General features: G+C 36.0%; 1 protein-coding gene across 1 annotated transcript; it reads right to left on the reverse strand.

Moving 5' to 3' along the window:
• Nucleotides 1-2,161: 2,161 nt before the first annotated feature.
• Nucleotides 2,162-9,073, reverse strand: LOC138313335 (replication factor C subunit 5-like; the record flags this gene model as incomplete). The annotated part of the gene is made up of 4 exons (XM_069253824.1): nucleotides 9,001-9,073; nucleotides 5,086-5,223; nucleotides 3,425-3,504; nucleotides 2,162-2,235 (listed from the first exon to the last, which is right to left on the reverse strand). Coding segments are annotated over exons 2-4 (247 nt in total), but the record flags the coding sequence as incomplete, so codon positions are not given.
• Nucleotides 9,074-19,369: the final 10,296 nt, after the last annotated feature.

A 19,369-nucleotide genomic window follows, 5' to 3' on the forward strand; every position in this document is an offset into this window, starting at 1 on the left:
ATTCTGGATGTGGTACAATCAAAAGTTCACAGTTAACAAAATCGCTTGTTGTGAGGTGGTAATGAGAATAAGGCCCCTAGGTGTTAATCAGAGTGTGATTGCTTACCCTTCCTCTGCGATGACGTTGTTCCAGTCTTGGTACCATCTGTTCTGTACCAAGGGGGGGGGGGACCGAATCGGAACCCTCGTACATCTTGACTGTAATGCTGGGATGATCTTGATAGGTAGTTACATATGATACAGAATCGAGTGTTCTCTGTAAACTTTTTCTATCACTGAAACGAGAAATAAGCAAGGACATTTATTTCCCAAACTAATTAAAATTATACTTGTAATTCCGCTCCACTACGATACTCTACATTACCAGACCTGTTTACCCGAAAAAATTTGTCCATGTGGAATAGCCGACGATTGAAATGTGTAATTTTAACCTCCGATGTGTAATTTTCAGAGTTGTTCATTAAAGTGAACAGTCGGGCAAAGATGGCTAAAGTCGGTAAAAATGGTGTGAATGTATCCAGTTATAATTTTCTTATGAAATGGAAAAATAAAAATCTCTCGTCAAAATCTGTCTGGGTAACGAAGAAATTAAATTTAAAGTATGGGAATTCTAAAACGTGTCCTCCCGGCTCACTATGTCCTTGGTTACATTTCCACACAGCCTCGCTTTCAATGCTTTTACCTTTTTCTTTACTTTAATGGTCAGAACTGGGAAACTAAGCAGAACTTGACCGTCGTAGTAATATGTGAGAATTTTTTGGAAGGCCAATGAACGCATTTAGACTGTTTTTCTTTGCCCGACTATTCACTTTAACTAATTGATGTCCTCTCTGTTTCAATCTTAATATATCATAAAAACTTTGCATAATTCAGGCATTTACTGTTAATCATTATTAATGTGCCATGTTCTTCACCCATTTAATGTGGAAATGAATTTTTTACTAAGTTATGTATGAAAAATTATCTCCTTTCAGTCAGGTACATACAGATTATACTGCATAATAGATCATAATCATTATAGATGTTTTTAGTTGTTTCAAAGAGCCCAAACTGAATTCAGGACACAAAGACAGTGGTAGTAATGGATGTGCATATCTAAATAATAAACACATTAATTGACATGATGATTTTCAGAATGTGTTTTTATACTGAACAATACAACTTGTAAGATAAGCCAAAAACAAAATCGAAAAAAACATCAATAGCATTTTGACAATATGCAATGAACCAGATTAAAAGAATTACATTGACTATCAAAAAAGAATAAAGCTTTATGAAAAAGCAAGTTTCATTTTCTTATGTTCAACAAAAAATAAGGTTGAGTCACTGTTTTTTACTGTCGTTTTTGTTATAAAAATCGTGATGCTACAAACGTTTGATTGCCATGTGCTCATACACAATGTGAAGCGTTCCAATGACGTGAATTAGGCAGGGTGCATTCGATTGCGCCCCATTAACAGTATAAGGTGCGTTCGAACTAAGAATATCGGTGCGTTCGATATACAATATTACCCTTTTACTGGCAGATGACCTAAATGCGTAATTAATTTTTCACGTTTGCGCGTAATGGCGTAAAAATAGGTGTCAAATGCGTAACAAAAACGCAAAAAGCATAAGGTTAAACAGGTCTGCATTACGCTCCAATGCAAGATCTAACAATGCCTGGGTCACCTCAGCATGACCTCTAGCCTAGAATCCGAACAATCTCGGTGACGTACTCTTAGCCGTTTACGCTCCCAAAAGAATCAACCACACCGAAGATTCCATTGGCGACACCCTGATTGGCTAACCGTAGGGGTCATTCTGAGGTGACCCCGAACAATGCTCTGTTAGATCTTGTATTGGAGCATGACGTAGAGTATCGTTGTGGAGTGAAATTACTACAATAATTATCAAACAATAAGCTTTTTTTGTAGTTTTTACATATATGGTATATAAGCATGAGCAAATAGTGTTTGCAAATTATTAAGATTATTGAATAATGGGAAAGTTGAGATTTAAGTACTTACTATCAATTAAATTTGTATGATTTATTAATTTGTCAATATTTAGCAGATCAACTTTTCGGGATCATAGTTAATGATCATGAAAATTGCGAAACTTTCATCCTGCAATAATAATGGACTATACAGTATAAGTACAGATAATTTGTCACGTTTACCTCTTCGCAATGCATTCTGAGCATCATTTGTCATTGCATCAGCTTCATCTAGAATCACAATCTTGAATCCAGACCTAAAATCATTGAACAGTATTACTAAAGTACAATGGTATTGATTTATAATAATTACTATTATCATAATGATAGTAAATATTATCTAACACACAATATCTTAATTCTAGATTAATAAATTAAAAAAGCGGATTTAAAATTTTGAAATGGTTTGCTCATTCAAATAATAAGTATACATGTAATAAATATGCCTTTAAGAAAACATGTTTACATTATAATCAAAAGTGATTTTAATATGAAGTATGAGGTAATTGATTTGAGTATTTGACCCCCTGGTAATCATGCATGGTTCATACTTAACCAATAGGAGAGTGAATAAGAATTTATATCATGCCTAAGCACATTAGAGGCCCCTTTGCCTCTTGGTTATTAAGAATAAGTCGTTTAAAGATTTTAGCCTATTTGACCCCTGTGACTTTGAATTAAGGTCAAGGTAATTCATTTGAACAAACTTTGTAACGCTTCATCCCAGCATGTAACAGGCCTAATATCAGGTCCCTAGGCCTCTTGGTTATTAAAAAGAAGTCGTTTAAAGATTTTAGCCTATTTGACTCTGATGACCTGGAATGAAAGTCAAGGTCAGTCATTTGAACAAACTTTGTAACGTTTCATCCCAACATGCCACAGGCCCAATATCAGGTCTCTAGGCCTTTTGGTTACTAAGAAGAAGTCTTTTAACAATTTTAGCCTATTTGACCCCTGTGACCTTGAATAAAGGTAAAGGTCATTCATTTGAACAAATTTGGTAGCCCTTTATCCCAACATGCCACAGGCCCAATATCAGGTCCCTAGGCCTCTTGGTTATTGAGAAGAAGTCGCTTAAAGATTTAAGCCTATTTGACCCCTGTGACCTTTAATCAAGGTCAAGGTCATTCATTTGAACAAACTTGGTTGGTAGTCCTTCATCCCAGCATGTTACATGCCAAACTATCAGGTCTCTAGGCTATTTGGTTATGAAGCAGAAGTCTTAACAAGATATTTCAGCCTATTTGACCACTGTGACCTTGAATGAAGGTCAACATCATTCATTTGGACCAACTTGGTAGCCCTTTATCCCAGCATGCTATAAGTAAAATTTCAGGACTCTAGGTCTCCAAGTTTTGGAGAAGAAGTTGTTAAAATGGAAAGGTGAGCTAAAAACAAATGAATCTTCATCTCGTATGAATTATAGGATTGTAATGCTTTTCTGACCTGAAGATTGTCCTTGTACTGGCAAAACTCAGGATCTGTCCTCTCACAATGCCAATACCACGGTCATCAGATGCATTTAGCTAAAATGTAATTACACAAAAGTCAACAGTTTAAAAATAGTGTACACAATATATCTATTATCTATTTCAACAAGTTTTTAATGAAAAATGAAAACTCCATTTACAAGAGATCCCAGAGGGATCTTGGCGCCCACCAAAGAATGATCTATATCCGACAATGGATGGATCTTTTCTCTACTTTTTAAACTTTTTCAAACATACTACACATAAAATTTGACACAGATCGCTTCAGTACCTTTTGAGAAATAGCAGTAACAAACTTCAACTATCAAAATCTAAGATGGCTCCTTGGCTGCCATCTTGTCGATCAATCGGCCCCAATTCGCAATATGCACAACTAGGGCCCTAGGGGAACCTACATGTGAAATTTGAGAATGATCCATTCCATACTTTCTGAGAAATAGCGATAACAAACTTTAACTATCAAAATCCAAGATGGCTGCCTGGCGGCCATCTTGTTGACCGATCGGTCCCAAAAAGCAATATGCACAACTAGGGCCCTAGGGGAACCTACATATGAAATTTGAGACAGATCCCTTCAGTACTTTCTGAGAAATAGCAATAACAAACTTTGAATATCAAAATCCAAGATGGCTGCCTGGCGGCCATCTTGTTGACCGATCGGTCCCAAAACGCAATATGCACAACTAGGTCCCTAGGGGAACCTACATATGAAATTTGAGAAAGATCCCTTCAGTACTTTCTGAGAAATAGCGATAACAAACTTTAACTATCAAAATCAAAGATGGCGGTCTGGCGGTCATCTTGTTTCACCGATTGGTCCAAAAATGCAATATGCACAGCTAGGGCCCTAGGGGAACCTACATATTAAATTTGAGAAAGATCCCTTCAGCACTTTTTGAGAAATAGTAATATCAAACTTCAACTGCCAAAATCAAAGATGGCTGTCTGGCGGCCCATCTTGTTTTTTCGATCAGCCACAAAATCTGTATGGCACAAATATGGACCAAGGGGACCCTCCATGTGAAGTTTGAACAAAATCCCTGCTGTAGTTTTTAAGAAATAGTGATAACAAGCATTGTTTACGGCCGGACCTCCGATGCAGGGCAATTTGAATAGCCCACCATCTGATGATGGTGGGCTAAAAACAAGTTTGATTTTTTTTTTTTTTTTTAAACAAACTTAATGTCAAAAGAAATTTTTATCCTTGGAAATAATTGACCGTTTTTTTGCATAAAAGTTTCATACTGAAATAATTTTGAGTATTTTCAAAATGCTGTTTCATCGAGGACAATACCTATACTATATATATATATATATAACTATGCTTAGTTCATTTCTTATTTGAATTTTTTTTTACATTACAATTTAACTTCAAATACCTTCCAAATCTTTATGACACTTAGCAGCCAGACTTACACATTACTTTCAGAAATTTGAAAAGAATTAAGCATTAAATCATTTGAAATCCATTGAATTATTGTCTAAGAATGGTTACCTCTAGGATGTACAGATCCAGAGCGCACATTTAGACCAGGAAACCTGTGTATGTTTTATTCAAGGTCTGCATTTTTTTCTGAAACATTTGACACTTTCCTTATAAATGTAAGACTATCATACCTCTAACACCATAGAATTGAATTCCTTTGGTGAGTAAATCTGCTTGGCCACAGCCAAAATGGTGCTGGTTTTCCCTGTACCGGGCGGGCCCATAGAACAGAAGATGGGGTAGACGGTCCTCCTTCAAAAATCTGTCAACTGGAATGAAACAATGTTATCACTTTAAACAATATGACAAAGAAAACATTAAATTCTAAAGCACATTTCATGAAGGTGTTTTTTTTATCTTACAGTAGAAAGAATGTACACCATGTATATTTAAGGTGGTTCGATACAGTTAGGCCTAAAAAGTTCCCCTCATTTAATTTTCTATTAAAATTTACTCACTGAAAGATTAGTTGATAAACTGTTTATTAAGGCTTTTATTTAAAATTTGACAGAGCGGTTTTGGAAATATAGTGCTCTCAATAACCCTACTTGACCGTTTGTTTTTATCAATATACAATTTTGCATTCATATTTTAAAAGCTTGGTAATTGACTGAAATATTACAAACAACAACATTTTTTATCTTTACTATGTAAGTTGATATGGCTGTCAATGACCTCAATGTCTTTTCCATTCTTAAAAATACATGAATTGTGATTTTTTTTTCCACACGAATGTGTATAAATGAGGCCTAAAAAAAGGCCAATTTTTACATTTGAATTTCAACTTAAATACCTAATATCCAAATATTGTGTCATTAATTTTTCTTTATTTTTTGTCCACATAATTAGACAGTCGTTTGGGTTACGATGAAAGATTATAAAAAAAATTGAATATTTGAGTAATTAGCCTTTCGATAACCCTACACCCTAAAAAATGTCTTTTTTCACAATTATATTATTAGACTGAAATCGGGCGGTAATATCTTTATAATGTACATCTTATATATCAAACATTACAAAGTATAATAGTCTGATAATATAAATTGTTAAAACTGTTAATTTTGTGTCACGATGCCACCGATTCGATGCTATACAATGCTAAGAAATGGCACAAATAAGCCATTATTTTGCTTGGATATAATATCTGAAAAATGATTATGGATTCCACTTCAATTACCCTTAAGATAATTCATGATTTTTTATTGTTTTAGCGGAAAAATATTTTATTAAAATCTATCCTTCCATCGTCAAGTTATCTTAGCTTCAATAGTCGTTTGAGGCAGATATTCAAGAATAAATTTGAATTTGGCGCCAAAATTGTAGCCATGAAAAGCGTCAACATGACAACGATCGAAGTTGATAACTTCAACTTGATAACAAAAATATTGATAAAATCAAAGTCATCATTGTATGTTTTTAGGAGATATCTTCATATCTAATACATGTAGATATATATCTTTATCATCTGAATTAAGTAAATTAAAACAGATTTTTGGATCCTCAAGATTATCTGTACTGTACAGTAAGTGTACCCCTAAGAACAGAATCTCTAATTCTGAATCCTCGATCTACGTTCATGATTAGCTGATTACTGTAGATAGAAAAAATAATTGGTCTATGCCTACATGTACATGTTTAGTTTCTATATCACAGATATAATACTGTTGTTGACACTGCTAACTTACATGTGATTTTTCGTAAGGTAGTATTTTATCAACTGAATCAGAGTACATGTCCTTCCATGCATTTTCTCAAAACAGGAAATACATGTATCATCTAAATACAGTAGTTATGTCTTATCGTACATGAAAACAGTAAATAAAGTCTTGTTTCCCCGAACGTGTAAGTGCTTATTGAAGATCATATTAGCTAAACATGATACAAGTAGACATCTACATATGCAATATTCATAAAATATACTGGCTTGTACAAATTTAACGAAAAGCAGGGGTGGGGCGATGGAGAGATGAAAATATAATATCTGTAGTTTAATACTAGAGTATTACTCTGCAAAATTGGAATATCTTGATTTGATTATGCATCTTCCTTAAAAACACATATATATGTTAAGTGTCAAATATTCATGGTTTAACGAAGAGGAATAGAAAATGTTTAAATCACTTGATTGTTATGAAATCACATTTTCTTCAATACAAGACCGTATTGGCATATATCAGTCCGTTTGTATGAGTTATGTAATTTGCTTCTCAACAGATACATGTCGCTAGGGATGGGTATCACGAAAAATTTTGTATCGCGATATATCATGATACATCATAAGTGTATAATGATACATATCATGACATTTTGGTATTATTTTGTACAATAAGAATTGCATGGTTTTTTTTCTGTCAATCTTGTGTGTGGCAAATGTTTGTTTCATTGACTGTTATTGTGCTTGTTTGGTATGCCAGATAATGTCTGTGTTACTTCCGCTCGATGTTTTGCAAACACTTACTGCTGGACGGGGCGCTAGCTACAGTAGCTGGGTGATGGCGACGCAAGTGAGTCGTCAGGTTCGTTGTCCCGCCACTGCATTTAACGACTGCCCTACACAACCGACATCCAGCGATGTTTTCCTCGCTATTTAGTTCCCCTTTATGTACTTTAAGGTCAAAATGCTGTCATACAGCCGCTTTTGCTTTGGGATTTTTTATGAGCTTATCATCCGTGCCTATGAAGGCACCATTTTGAAATGTTACTATAAGCACAAGATCAATCGTAATCTACGTATAACATCCCAGAAATCCATCTTAACCTATACATTTGGCTGAAATGTTGTTAAAACATATATGTTAGTTTTAATTTTTATACAAATGGTCATTTTAAAAATATTTCCCATCAAAAACGAAAATTACACAGAAATATACGAAAATTCACACATGAGTCTGAGTGAACCAATACAACTAAATCATACTGTTATACTGATTTTAACGTTAAAAGGTAAATATCATTAGACGGATAACATATATATCGCTATTCTTCATAATCTTAGTCACAAAAGAGTTTTCATGTGCAGTTCTGAATGCACTCATTGACCCGAGGAGGTCCAAGTGAACGGCGCATTCGATCACTGTTCGGGAACATTCTTAATAACATTGTTTTATATTCACATTTTCACTGCAGTCTATGTAATCTTACCAAGCGCTGTTTGCATTCATTGAACCACAGCCACTTATTATAACGTTATTATCATTGTAATGATCACGAAAAATGGCTGTTCAATCCTTGATAACAAAGATTTATTAATAATATATCTAAAATCCGTTGAGATTTCATCATAAAATTATAACCAAAATGTAAAGCATTTAATGTCTTTCAGTTGGCATTCATAGCCCTTGTGAATGCCAACTGAGCAGAGGCAAAGTTTGCGCCAACACTTCATGTTGAATTTGCCTCTGTCTAGTTGGCATTCATAGGGGCTATGAATGCCACTGAAAGACGTTCAATGCTTTAATACACACTGTTATTTGAATTTTAAAGGTCTAGATATCATTTTTTTTCCTTTTTTTAATTCAAAAGCTCTGTTTTTCCTTAATCAATGGTTCAATAACATTGTATCTACAATTAAATTCACATCCAGATAAGGCCCATGTCTCACAATAGCCAGTACTTTAGATTATCAATTTAAATTTTGCTATTACAATGTTACTGATCTATACATGTTGATGAAAGTTGCAGACAAGAAAGTAAAAATATTGTTCTTCAATTTACAAAGTTTGTATCAATATCGAATTGAACAAAATCAATACTGTTTCGATGACACCACTAACAATTTTAGGCCAGATAAAAAATGTAGTAGTTTCCAGTATCATGAAATTGTATAGTAATTATAAATTGATGGCACCAGTAATGCCACATATAAATGAATGATTTAATTAGATCATATTATTTCAGAACATCATTTTTCAAAAATAATTTACACATTACCGCATTCCAACAACATCAGAAGTAAAATTGCATTAAAATATAATCCTATACACACATAAACAGATTATAGGTAAATCATATAAAGGGTGATAACTCCTTGTGTTGTACAGGCTTACTTGTGTTAATAATATCTGTATGGGATATGAGGTCATCCAGCTGCTTGGGACGATATTTTTCCACCCTGGAAAGTGAAAACAACAACATATTAACACAATTAATTTAATATATGCTATCCATTTTCAAACAGTGTTAGCTGACATTTTATATTTTATAGATCATTCAGTTATTATCAGGAAATCAAATTTCTTTATTTGAATTCCACAGCAAGTGTATACCCTAGTTCACCAATTTCTCATTATTTAATGTATAAAATTTCACAAAGAAGGCATTGTCAATCGAAATTGTGAAAAAATATATATATATATTATCCCATTGAAAATAACTTTACTGGCTGCACAATTTTCAACATCTACACCAATTTTTTGTTCGCATCAAACATGATTTACCAGATTCTTCTAATACTATTATATATAGTATTGATAACTGACCAGGATTTAATTTGGGTTTAGTATTGCCATGTGGTCTTTTCTGTTTGAAGATTAGGACAATGCTTCACCTTGTGTCAAATAACCAACATCATTTACCAGTCATTATTGTTTTTTTTTATTCAAAGGAATTGTCAGTTGATCATTGATTGAATGCAAGTGTAACAGGAGAGGAGAAAATGCTGCAATCACACCGGGCTCAAAGATGAGATAAATATATGTTATAAGAATATGTAATACAACAAGGACACTGAAATAAAGAGCAAAGAAATTAAAGGGACAATTAAGGCTTCTTAGTTCTAACAAGATCGTTGAAGCCTTGAGGGGCAGGCGTCAGGGGAGACGTCACAGCTTTGCTAATCTGACCTATTGGAAATACTGAAGTAGGTCAATATAGACAGAACTCTATGCTGAATTAATTTTAATCTTAATTGTTTGACTAGTTTGATCATTAGTCATTAAAATTTGAACTAGATATAGCTATTTCTGTGGCCACATATAATTATAAGCTTTAAGCATATCGTCGCTAAAACAACAGTTTATATGATGAGAAATTATCATATCAATCTTAGACCCAGTCCCACTGAAGAGCAAATTAATTAGATTAATGTTGTTTACAAATTTCAGCCGTTCATCATCATCTGCAACAAAATTGGCCAAAAATAACAAATATCTCAGTATGAATTATATATATGAATTACAGATATATTATAAGGTAAAACAAAGGTGGATATTTCCTATAAAAGCGAATATGATAATGGATGCTATCCCATAAGGGATACAATCGGTAAAATTGTCCAACATTGCAGATATATAACAAACAAAAACAAATAACAAATATTTTAAATACCCTTGAAGGAACAATATTCGTCACTCAGAGTAATAAAATCTTCCGTAAATCAACAAACCAGCAAGAAATAATATGTACCAATTTTATCAACACAAATATATAATATTTTGTCTTACTTGTACAACAAGTTGTCCAGCAATTTGTTATTTATCTATTGCGATACGGAAGATTTCTACCTGCCGGTCGCTCGGTGATGGGCGACACAATAGGGACCTATTTTCGTCAGGGGAGCTGTTTGGCTTATTATGAAAATTGAGGTAATTCCAAATAAATGTTGAGCAGCAAGCGCTCGTGAGATCGTGTTTAAGCTGAAAATTTCTTTTTGTTACATCGCTTTTAAGTCTTTAAACCTATTGGTCATGGAAAATGGCGAAAACCTTTGTTTACATAGAATAATGTTATGTTTTCAACAGTATCGCACCAAAACTTTTGGGCAAGTAGAATCGCCAAAATAATAACCCAAAATCTGTGCTATGAATCACATGATCAGACCTGTGACTTCTGGTAAATTGTTGACATTCGGCTGATCAGTGCACATGGACAGTCAAATGCTGACGGTAGAGTTTTAAAGTTTCATTTAAAATGAACTTAAGAAAATACCTTCTGTGGCGAAAATAGGCCTTACCGCTGTGTCACATGTGTAATGTATGTGTTTCATTATTGTAAATGTTAGGCAGACGCTTTAGTGTTGTAGTATATCTTGTAAGCGTTTAAATGACTCGGTGTGATTTTAGTTTCTTTGTTTGCCGCTTCTCACTCTTTGTTCTGGTCGTCGATCAGATAACATCGAGTCACACTCTCCAGTAGGTATTGGCACTGAGAGACAGATGTGGCTGAAGAAGCCTTGCCTTGATCAGTGTCATACCCAGCAGATCATTCCTAGCATAGCTCTCAGCTGTGACTAGTGTGTAGTTTGTGGTGTCGACTATTGGTCGTGAGGTGCTCGCGACATAGTATCACGACTAACGACTAGTCGTGATCGAGTGTTCATGACATATAGGTCTTGAGGTACTTGGCTGGTGTAACAACCAGCAGGCCCAAGCTTTAGCTCCATGGTGGATAGTCGTACCACGGTAGTCAGCAGTTACGTTTGATCCGTACATGTGTCAGTGTCTTGTACATAAGCTTTAGCGGCAGGCAGCCGTATTGTGGTGTCAATTCATATAGGTTGCATGTTACTCACGACCACTAGCTAGTTGTCTTGAACACTAACCATATAGGCAGGTCGTGAGTAGGCCTGGTTACAGTACAGTTAGGGTCTGAGCTTCAGTCACGGTGATCCGAGACCTCAGTTTGTGTCGGAGTATACGTTTGGCCACAGGCAGTTGTTGTAGTGTATAGTTCTGTCCGGTGGTTTGTTTTGTGTATGTATTCATCAGCACTGGGCGTGTTGCACTCCGTTGTGTATAGGGGTTGTCTCCCTTCAGCTAGTGTATTGTAGTTCAGAGAGGTACTCTGTCATTATTTTCATGTGTTGTACATAGAGTTTTGGATTTCTCCTACAACTCCAACGGACCCTTTTAATAACAAACAACACAAACAAATCACTAAAGTGCAACCGGGGCGACCGACCCGTTACTGTTTTATTACACACCACTTTCTAATCAACAATCCTCGTACCAGTACAGTATATGTATACATTATTATCAGAATTCAATAAACTGTTTATGAACAGTGTTACCTTCAAACAAATTTAAATAGTCTCTGCTTAAATATTACCCTATCAAAATGTAAATGTACACATAACGTAATTTAAAATTACCATGATTATATCGCTTATTGAACAAACAGAAAACTATTAAAATTCACCACCACCGAATTAGAATGTTTATGGTTACAGATGCCGGTCGCCCTGAATGACCACGCATTGAAGCACGCACGTGCTTTCCGACCCACGCTCACCGACGCCACACCTGGCGGCCGTGATACGATAGGAGAAATTAATTTCGTTCTAATTCCGTTGTCAAACGAAAGAAATAATATATTCTCCTACAACTCTCAACGGACCCTTTTATATAACAAACAACACAAACAAATCACTAAAGTGCAACCGGGGCGAACCGACCCGTTACTGAACCCAAAGAAAGGGAGCGCATTTTATATAACCGAGTGTCCTAGAAACAAAAAAGCTTTCTTCCTTCTAAACGAATCTTTATCATACCCATCCTACGCGTTTCCGGTTTTTCACCTTCCCTTGTCCGCTTAAAAAATCCTGTTCAGACACTTTAAAATTTTGCCAGACGCGTCTTGTCGCACCCGGCCTAGTCACCTCAAGCTATGTATAACGTCCGTACTATAGGAACTTTCCGGGATACAAAAAAGGAGTAAATGACCTGTAAAAATTAAATTGCGGCATGCGAAGTATAGGAACATTGGCTTATTGGGTCATCACGTTAGCGTATGTCCGCTTGAGGCGGTCATTGTAATATATCGAAATTTGTACTGGATCGGTACCTGAAATTAACTACCCCCGTCGAGAACTAAATTGAACCACTCCAAAATACACACCGGGAAATAATTTAAGAGTAAAGTCTTAAGCTATTAACGACTTGTTTTCCCGTCTCATAATATATCATCGGTTTTACTCTGTCGAAATGACAACTATCAAGTATTCCATCATGAAAATTCAAGTATCACAACATTACGTAATTGCAATAATTCCGAAAACGCCGCAAAAAATCCAGGCATAGGCTAAACATGCAAACAACAAATAGTGGCGCTGTGAAAATAAGTCGTTATCCCTTATAAATTGGCACAATAAACACTTGATATCCAACATGTTCTGTGAGTAATAGGGTCCTTCCCTGTTCTTCCGTTGTAGATAGAAGCTCTTTGCAACCCTCGAGAATATTTTTTCTCTAATAACCGAATCTTTTGGTGAATCACTAACCCAATCACTAGAATGAGCCCAATTATTAAATACTATAAAAAGCTTGAATAACAACCACTTGGGCTGTTGAAACGTTCTGCACTACAAACACGCGTGATAACAGAGGGTGCCCTTTTTTTAAAACAATTGAATGGCCCTAGCCGGAAAACACTGTACCTCATTAAGCCCTTTTCTCAAAGCCCATTTCCTTCACCGCAAGAAACCCTGATAATACGCTTTGGTGGTACTGTTTGCTTTGCTCTCAACCAAAAGTTGTGGGAGGAGACTGACGTATCCGACTAAGGGGCCTCAGGCAGCTCTGCTATCTCCCGCTTGAAAGCCTGCGAAAATACATTTTAAACAAACGAAGGAATTCCAAATTAAAATAATCAAACTATATTGCATTAAAAATGTAAAACAAACACTGGCATTCATCTATGAATGATTTGTTGTAAAATCATAATTTACATAAACAGAAAAAAAGTATATACTTTATGTTCTGATATCCCATCTCAAAAACTACTAAAGTTTAACTGTAGAGCAATCATATCGAAGGGAGATCATTCCTCCCAAAAATGGATTTATTGCCTCTACCTGGAGTATAAGACTCTTTGTTAGTAGGTAAATAGAGTAAACCCCCACCACCTCTGGATAAACCCATCACCACTTGGACATAAAAATGGCCAAAAAACTGGCTGACTCTCCACATCGGTACAAACCATGGTCCCCGTATTCGCCACACTGCTTGCATATAACACAGAACCCGAATGCACTATGCATACTGGTGGAACAAACCACTCCGATTTACTCCATGCCAATCGGGCCGTAAAACGCAATCCGTACCGGATGAACCCAACATATCCAATACCTTGAAAAAAAACACAGGTAGTTTGTTTATTTGTTAGTACTAGCAAACCAGTCTATCTCGTCCGTGGGGACCCCCCACAGGACGTATCCAAATAAACAAAAATATCGCTACGCACACACGAGACACGCCCCAATCGTCACAATCGCCAATAACGACTGACATAATCAGCGAGACTTTTTCATATTTCCGGACCAAGGAACCCTAAATCTAATATCAATATGATATACAGTTGCGTACACCAAGTGGGTCAAAAATTAGAAAGGGCTAATGCTCCCTGAGAATCGGCCATAATTCTACCCTTCGTTAACTATAGATACTACATTCTGATTTGTCCGTGTAACGCACTTTTTAGTACCTTTTTTTTGCCGCAACAATAAATGCAACATTGATATACAAGTAACCCGTTCCAACTGGTAACCCATTTCCCCGCCAGGTACGAACTTCTTTTTTTTCCATTTCTGATTCGGACCACATAACCAGTGCGATGTACCCATTCAGGAGATCATCGGGTGACATAAACGCCGCAAAAACCGGTATGGCTAGCATCGCTATAACACAATAGCTGACATGACTGATCAAACTGTGAACTTTCCTTTCGTATATCTTTTCACACAACCTAACACCATTGTCCCCAAAACTCCTTGAGTTGGTTTCCAACACTTCTGAATGGACAAAGAAATATAGACGACAATTCCACGTATGCTGACGATGGCCATGTCCAATGAAACACATAAATTCTCGACCATTATATTTACAAACATATTTCCCAAAATATAAGAAATGGATTATAATCTGCCACAATGACTGAAGAAACTTTTCTTAACACACTAACACAAAACATCCGCTCACCTGAAATAATCTATCTGCCATTTACCCCAGACATTGCTAGAATGCAACTTGATCATTTCTAACATCCTCAGGTCATTTTTTAAAATTCCCAAAAACAGTGGTCAATGGTAGTTACCAAGGAAACACCCAACTGTCTTTAACACAGGTAATCCAAGTAGACCTTCTCAGGCTTAGGAACAAAAACCACTCTGTTACCAAATCGTATTTAACCTGTTTAGGAATATCAACGTACACATAGCCTCCGTCTCGATGAGTACCAACCCGTCCATATAAATACATAAGGTTCTCTCCTTTCCTTCAGACCTCCATTTTTTTAATTAGTGAGTCTGGTCTCAATTTTGTAAAAATGTAAACAGGCAGAACGTAAACCAAACGGAAGTAACGTTTTGAATTTGAAATATTTGACTGTTCCTCCAAAATTCCAACGAAAACCTCTAAAATACTTCTCTATGGGGGGCTTCGAATATGCTCAACATGATGATAGGCCGAGTGTAATATTCAAACTTGAAACACAAAAAGCAATCTTTCTTAAATAAACTGCATTGCATACTCTGATATCTTCAAACATTAACGCTAGCTTTTCCATAAATGACAGTTTACATGCCTTAAATCTAAAATAAGGCGTTTCTTTTCCACTGCCTTTGTACGGAAACGGTTTAATGGATTAACAACATAAGGCCTCACTTTGCACACTTCTACTAATTCTCTAGCTATCAACTCTGAAATTAGCTTCACCAACAAAAGTTGTATGTTCCATCGCTGAACGATTATTCCGTAAAACTACCGACACAGGTGTAGAATAAAAAGGTATTTTTATAACCTTCCCTAATAGTATTAAGGATAAATTCACTACGACCAATACGCTCCCAAAAACCAATACGTTCACGTAACCTGCCCCATACCCTGATATTTTGCCTGACCCTGCTCATATTCAAAATAATCATCAGTAAGTACAAATTCAGAATACTCATCTTTTATAAAGTCATTCTTTCCCGACGTTTGGGATAGCCTTTCCTTGGTTCGGGACACTCGTTTCTCCCAGTGTTGGAAGGATCCACAACTGTGACAGGCGTATCTGATCTACCTTTCCGCTGTGCGTATGCGTGTGTGACACCTGAGTGACCTTGTCCATGTCGTTGAATGGAACACAGGGACCCCGCTAAACCACGGCTCTGGGGGCCCACGAAAGGGCTGCTGATAGAAGGAAAAGGCCCACGAACACTGCAGACACTGCTGTGAGACTTGAACCCTGCTGATTTCTTTGCCTGCAGTTTTCCTTTTTTTCTTTTTAATGGCACGGTTCTCAGCCCTGTTGATCCTTCCTTCTTCATCGTCACTGGCTATCGGATTGTTTTCGTACTGACGAACTGTCTCCCAGCCGCCCTCACTAGAATCTGCAATTTTTATGTGTTTGTTTCTCTTGGACAGTTTCTCTGAAAACACTCGTGACTAAGTCACGTGCATAATCCAACTTTGCGTTGTCCAAAGCCCAACTAATTTGTCCGATATCTTCAGAGATTTCTGAATTGAAATTATGCTGAACTTTATTACCCTCAATCTTCCACTTGTATGCATTTTCAACTTTCAGCTTCTTAACTTGAGTCGCTACGTTGGCAGCTGACCCTTTGACCTCCGCCTTCAATTGTATTATTTCTTGACGCAAATTGTTGTTAATTGCGCTAATGTTGGTCCCTTGCGCCTTCACGGCATGCCAAATGTCTGTCAAGCTAATTTGCTCGTTAGCGGACTGTTCGTTAATGTCATCCATAGAAATAGCAATAATTCATCGCCACCGAAGTAGATGTTTACGGTACATATGCCGGTCGCCTGAATGACCACGCATTGAAGTACGCACGTGCTTTCCGACCACACTCACGACGCCACCTGGCGGTCCGTTAATTTCGTTCTAATTCTGTTCTCAACGAAAGAAATAATGTTTTTTCACAAACAATAACACAATGGAATCTCTTCCATGTATCAGATGCACTACACTCGAGGACTTCAAGACACATATTTCCAACGCACTAGTTCTGCACACACCTTTTATCTATATACTTAAAAGAAATCACAAATTTAATCCCTTCACACCCTTGCACCCCTACATATCACCATGACGTAATCGTCATTTTGACTGCGCTCACGAAAATCATAGAAGCAGAACAGCACAACATGCTCTGTTTCCTACTTTCAAGCTGTTTCCCAGAAAGCCCAACACATCCGGTCTTCCTGTAACAGGGTTAAGGGTTCAAATCCCACCAGACACTTCTTATTTGTTATTCATGTATTTATCTTTTTTAATTTTTCATTCGTTTTATACACTAACTGCGTACATACCCTATTAAAATTTAATGGTAGTATTTCAATTAAGATTCCATAAAAATTTTGTTAAAATTTCAATTAAATTTCAATTAAAATGGTACCAAATTAAGACCTATTAATTTACTTTAAGACAATCACAAATTAAGGAAAATTAATTGCTATTAAACTGGTGTATATGTCATTGCAATGAAAATCAATACCTCTTAAACAAGTATACTATTTAATGGCAATTAATTTATCCTGTGTATTTTCATTGATGTTTCATTACAATGAAATTGGGTTTTAAGAGCACTTAAAATCAAATAAAGTATACCAAATTAATGACCATAACAATATTTTTAAGAGCAATCAAAATTTTGATAAGCCTGACTAGACAATTAAAAAACCTATTAAACAGAATTCTCAATTTAAGAACATGTATTTTAACACCAATTAAAATCAAATGTCACTTTTTGAAACAATGTCACTTTTTGAAACAGGTAATTTTAAGGAACTTCAAATAGGTTTAACAACCGTTTAAAAGGAAATACGTATACATATATACATGTCAATTAAATTCAAAGGTAATTAAAACTAATACAGCAGAATCACACATTAATGCTGAATTATATATTTAAATTTGCACTGTGATATGATATATGTACATAAGAGGATATTTCTAGATCACATTTTTTCAGGTACATTTTTTTCTCATGTACGTACATGTAGTCCTATATATATATATGTACACACAAGCATATAATTATGTATGCATACCATGCCTATCCTGCATTAAAATCTGTAGAACTTTGTATGACTGTAGTGTGTTGTTATTTATCATGATCATTACTAAATTGTGCTTCATTGTACGCGTTTAGTTTTTGCAATCATTATTCTTGAACCTGAAAGGGCCAAAATTATTAATCATCACTTAAGATATACATATTTATATGCATTATTATATGTATCAACATCGATCACTGTATATGTCATACGCATATATAATCATATTGATATCAGGTACATGTACAGAACTCAAAAGATCCTGGCGGTAGGACAATCACACACCAAAAACACTTCATGCTACTTGCATGAGTATGGAAGCACACATTAATTACAAATTGAGTACGCACTAGCTAGTGTTCGATGTTCATGACTTTCGCATGTAATGTCGACCTAGATAGTATTGCTTTATGTACGCTTATTATTAATCATAAGATATGCTCTAACAGCACTTTCCACCACTCCCTCAAATTCTTTCAAGCCTTTCACCATTGTAAGACCGAGCCTATTGCCAAATTTTATTAATCTGTATACTTTGAGAAAGGATACACACAGATAACCTGGATCTGGGTCCTCCTGAATATCATTTGGGTTCAGCTTTAAAATTTGGTTTGTTAATCTTTATATCTTCTCCAGAAATCAATCCAATTGGCTTTGCACAATTTATAACCTTTTCCATGTCATTACAAAAGTAAGATATTCCAACATAGAGCTGTCCCCCACCCCACTCATATATGTGCAGGACTCTCACCGGGTCATTCATTTCATCAGACACACGAACACTACTGCTGCTACATGTATATGGCTGCTTGCTCGGACTTCGCGAGGTTCCAGCTGCTTGGCTGGGGCACTTTTCCCGACCTCCAGATCTTGCTCTACACTTAACACTACTAGACGTGCTATCAATGCTTTCAGGGTCGCTATCAGTACTGTCACTAGTACTAGTACTAGTGCTAGTGCTGCTGATGTCAGCTAGCTTCCTTTTCACTCTTGATCTGGCAGTTGGTTCCTTTCTAAAGTAATTATCAATATTTCCCTCTTGTGTAGTTTTACCTTTACGATTCTTTGATTTTCCAACAGTAACACGTAGGCGTATCCGGTCAATCCTCCAAAAGAATGACACGTTTGATCAATGATTTACCAAAATACACAATACATCAACTTGATGTGGTAATTCAATCTCACTTTCAGCTACACCATCATTCACCGACTTCACAACCACTTCACAAAAAGTTTCATCTTTAATCCCGATGTAAATTCCTTTTACCAATGGCATTCCCGTCTCTACTTAAGATTTCAACTTCATCACCTTCTGATATCAATACATTTGTAGTCACTTTTGGACCCTTTTCTACCTCTTCTGCTGGCCATGGTTTCTTACAATCTGGAGTTGTTAACATTGCAGATTTTGATATTCTCTTTC

This window comes from Argopecten irradians, unplaced genomic scaffold, assembly GCF_041381155.1.
Source record: "Argopecten irradians isolate NY unplaced genomic scaffold, Ai_NY scaffold_0658, whole genome shotgun sequence".
In the NCBI taxonomy this organism is placed as follows: Eukaryota; Metazoa; Mollusca; class Bivalvia; order Pectinida; family Pectinidae; genus Argopecten; species Argopecten irradians.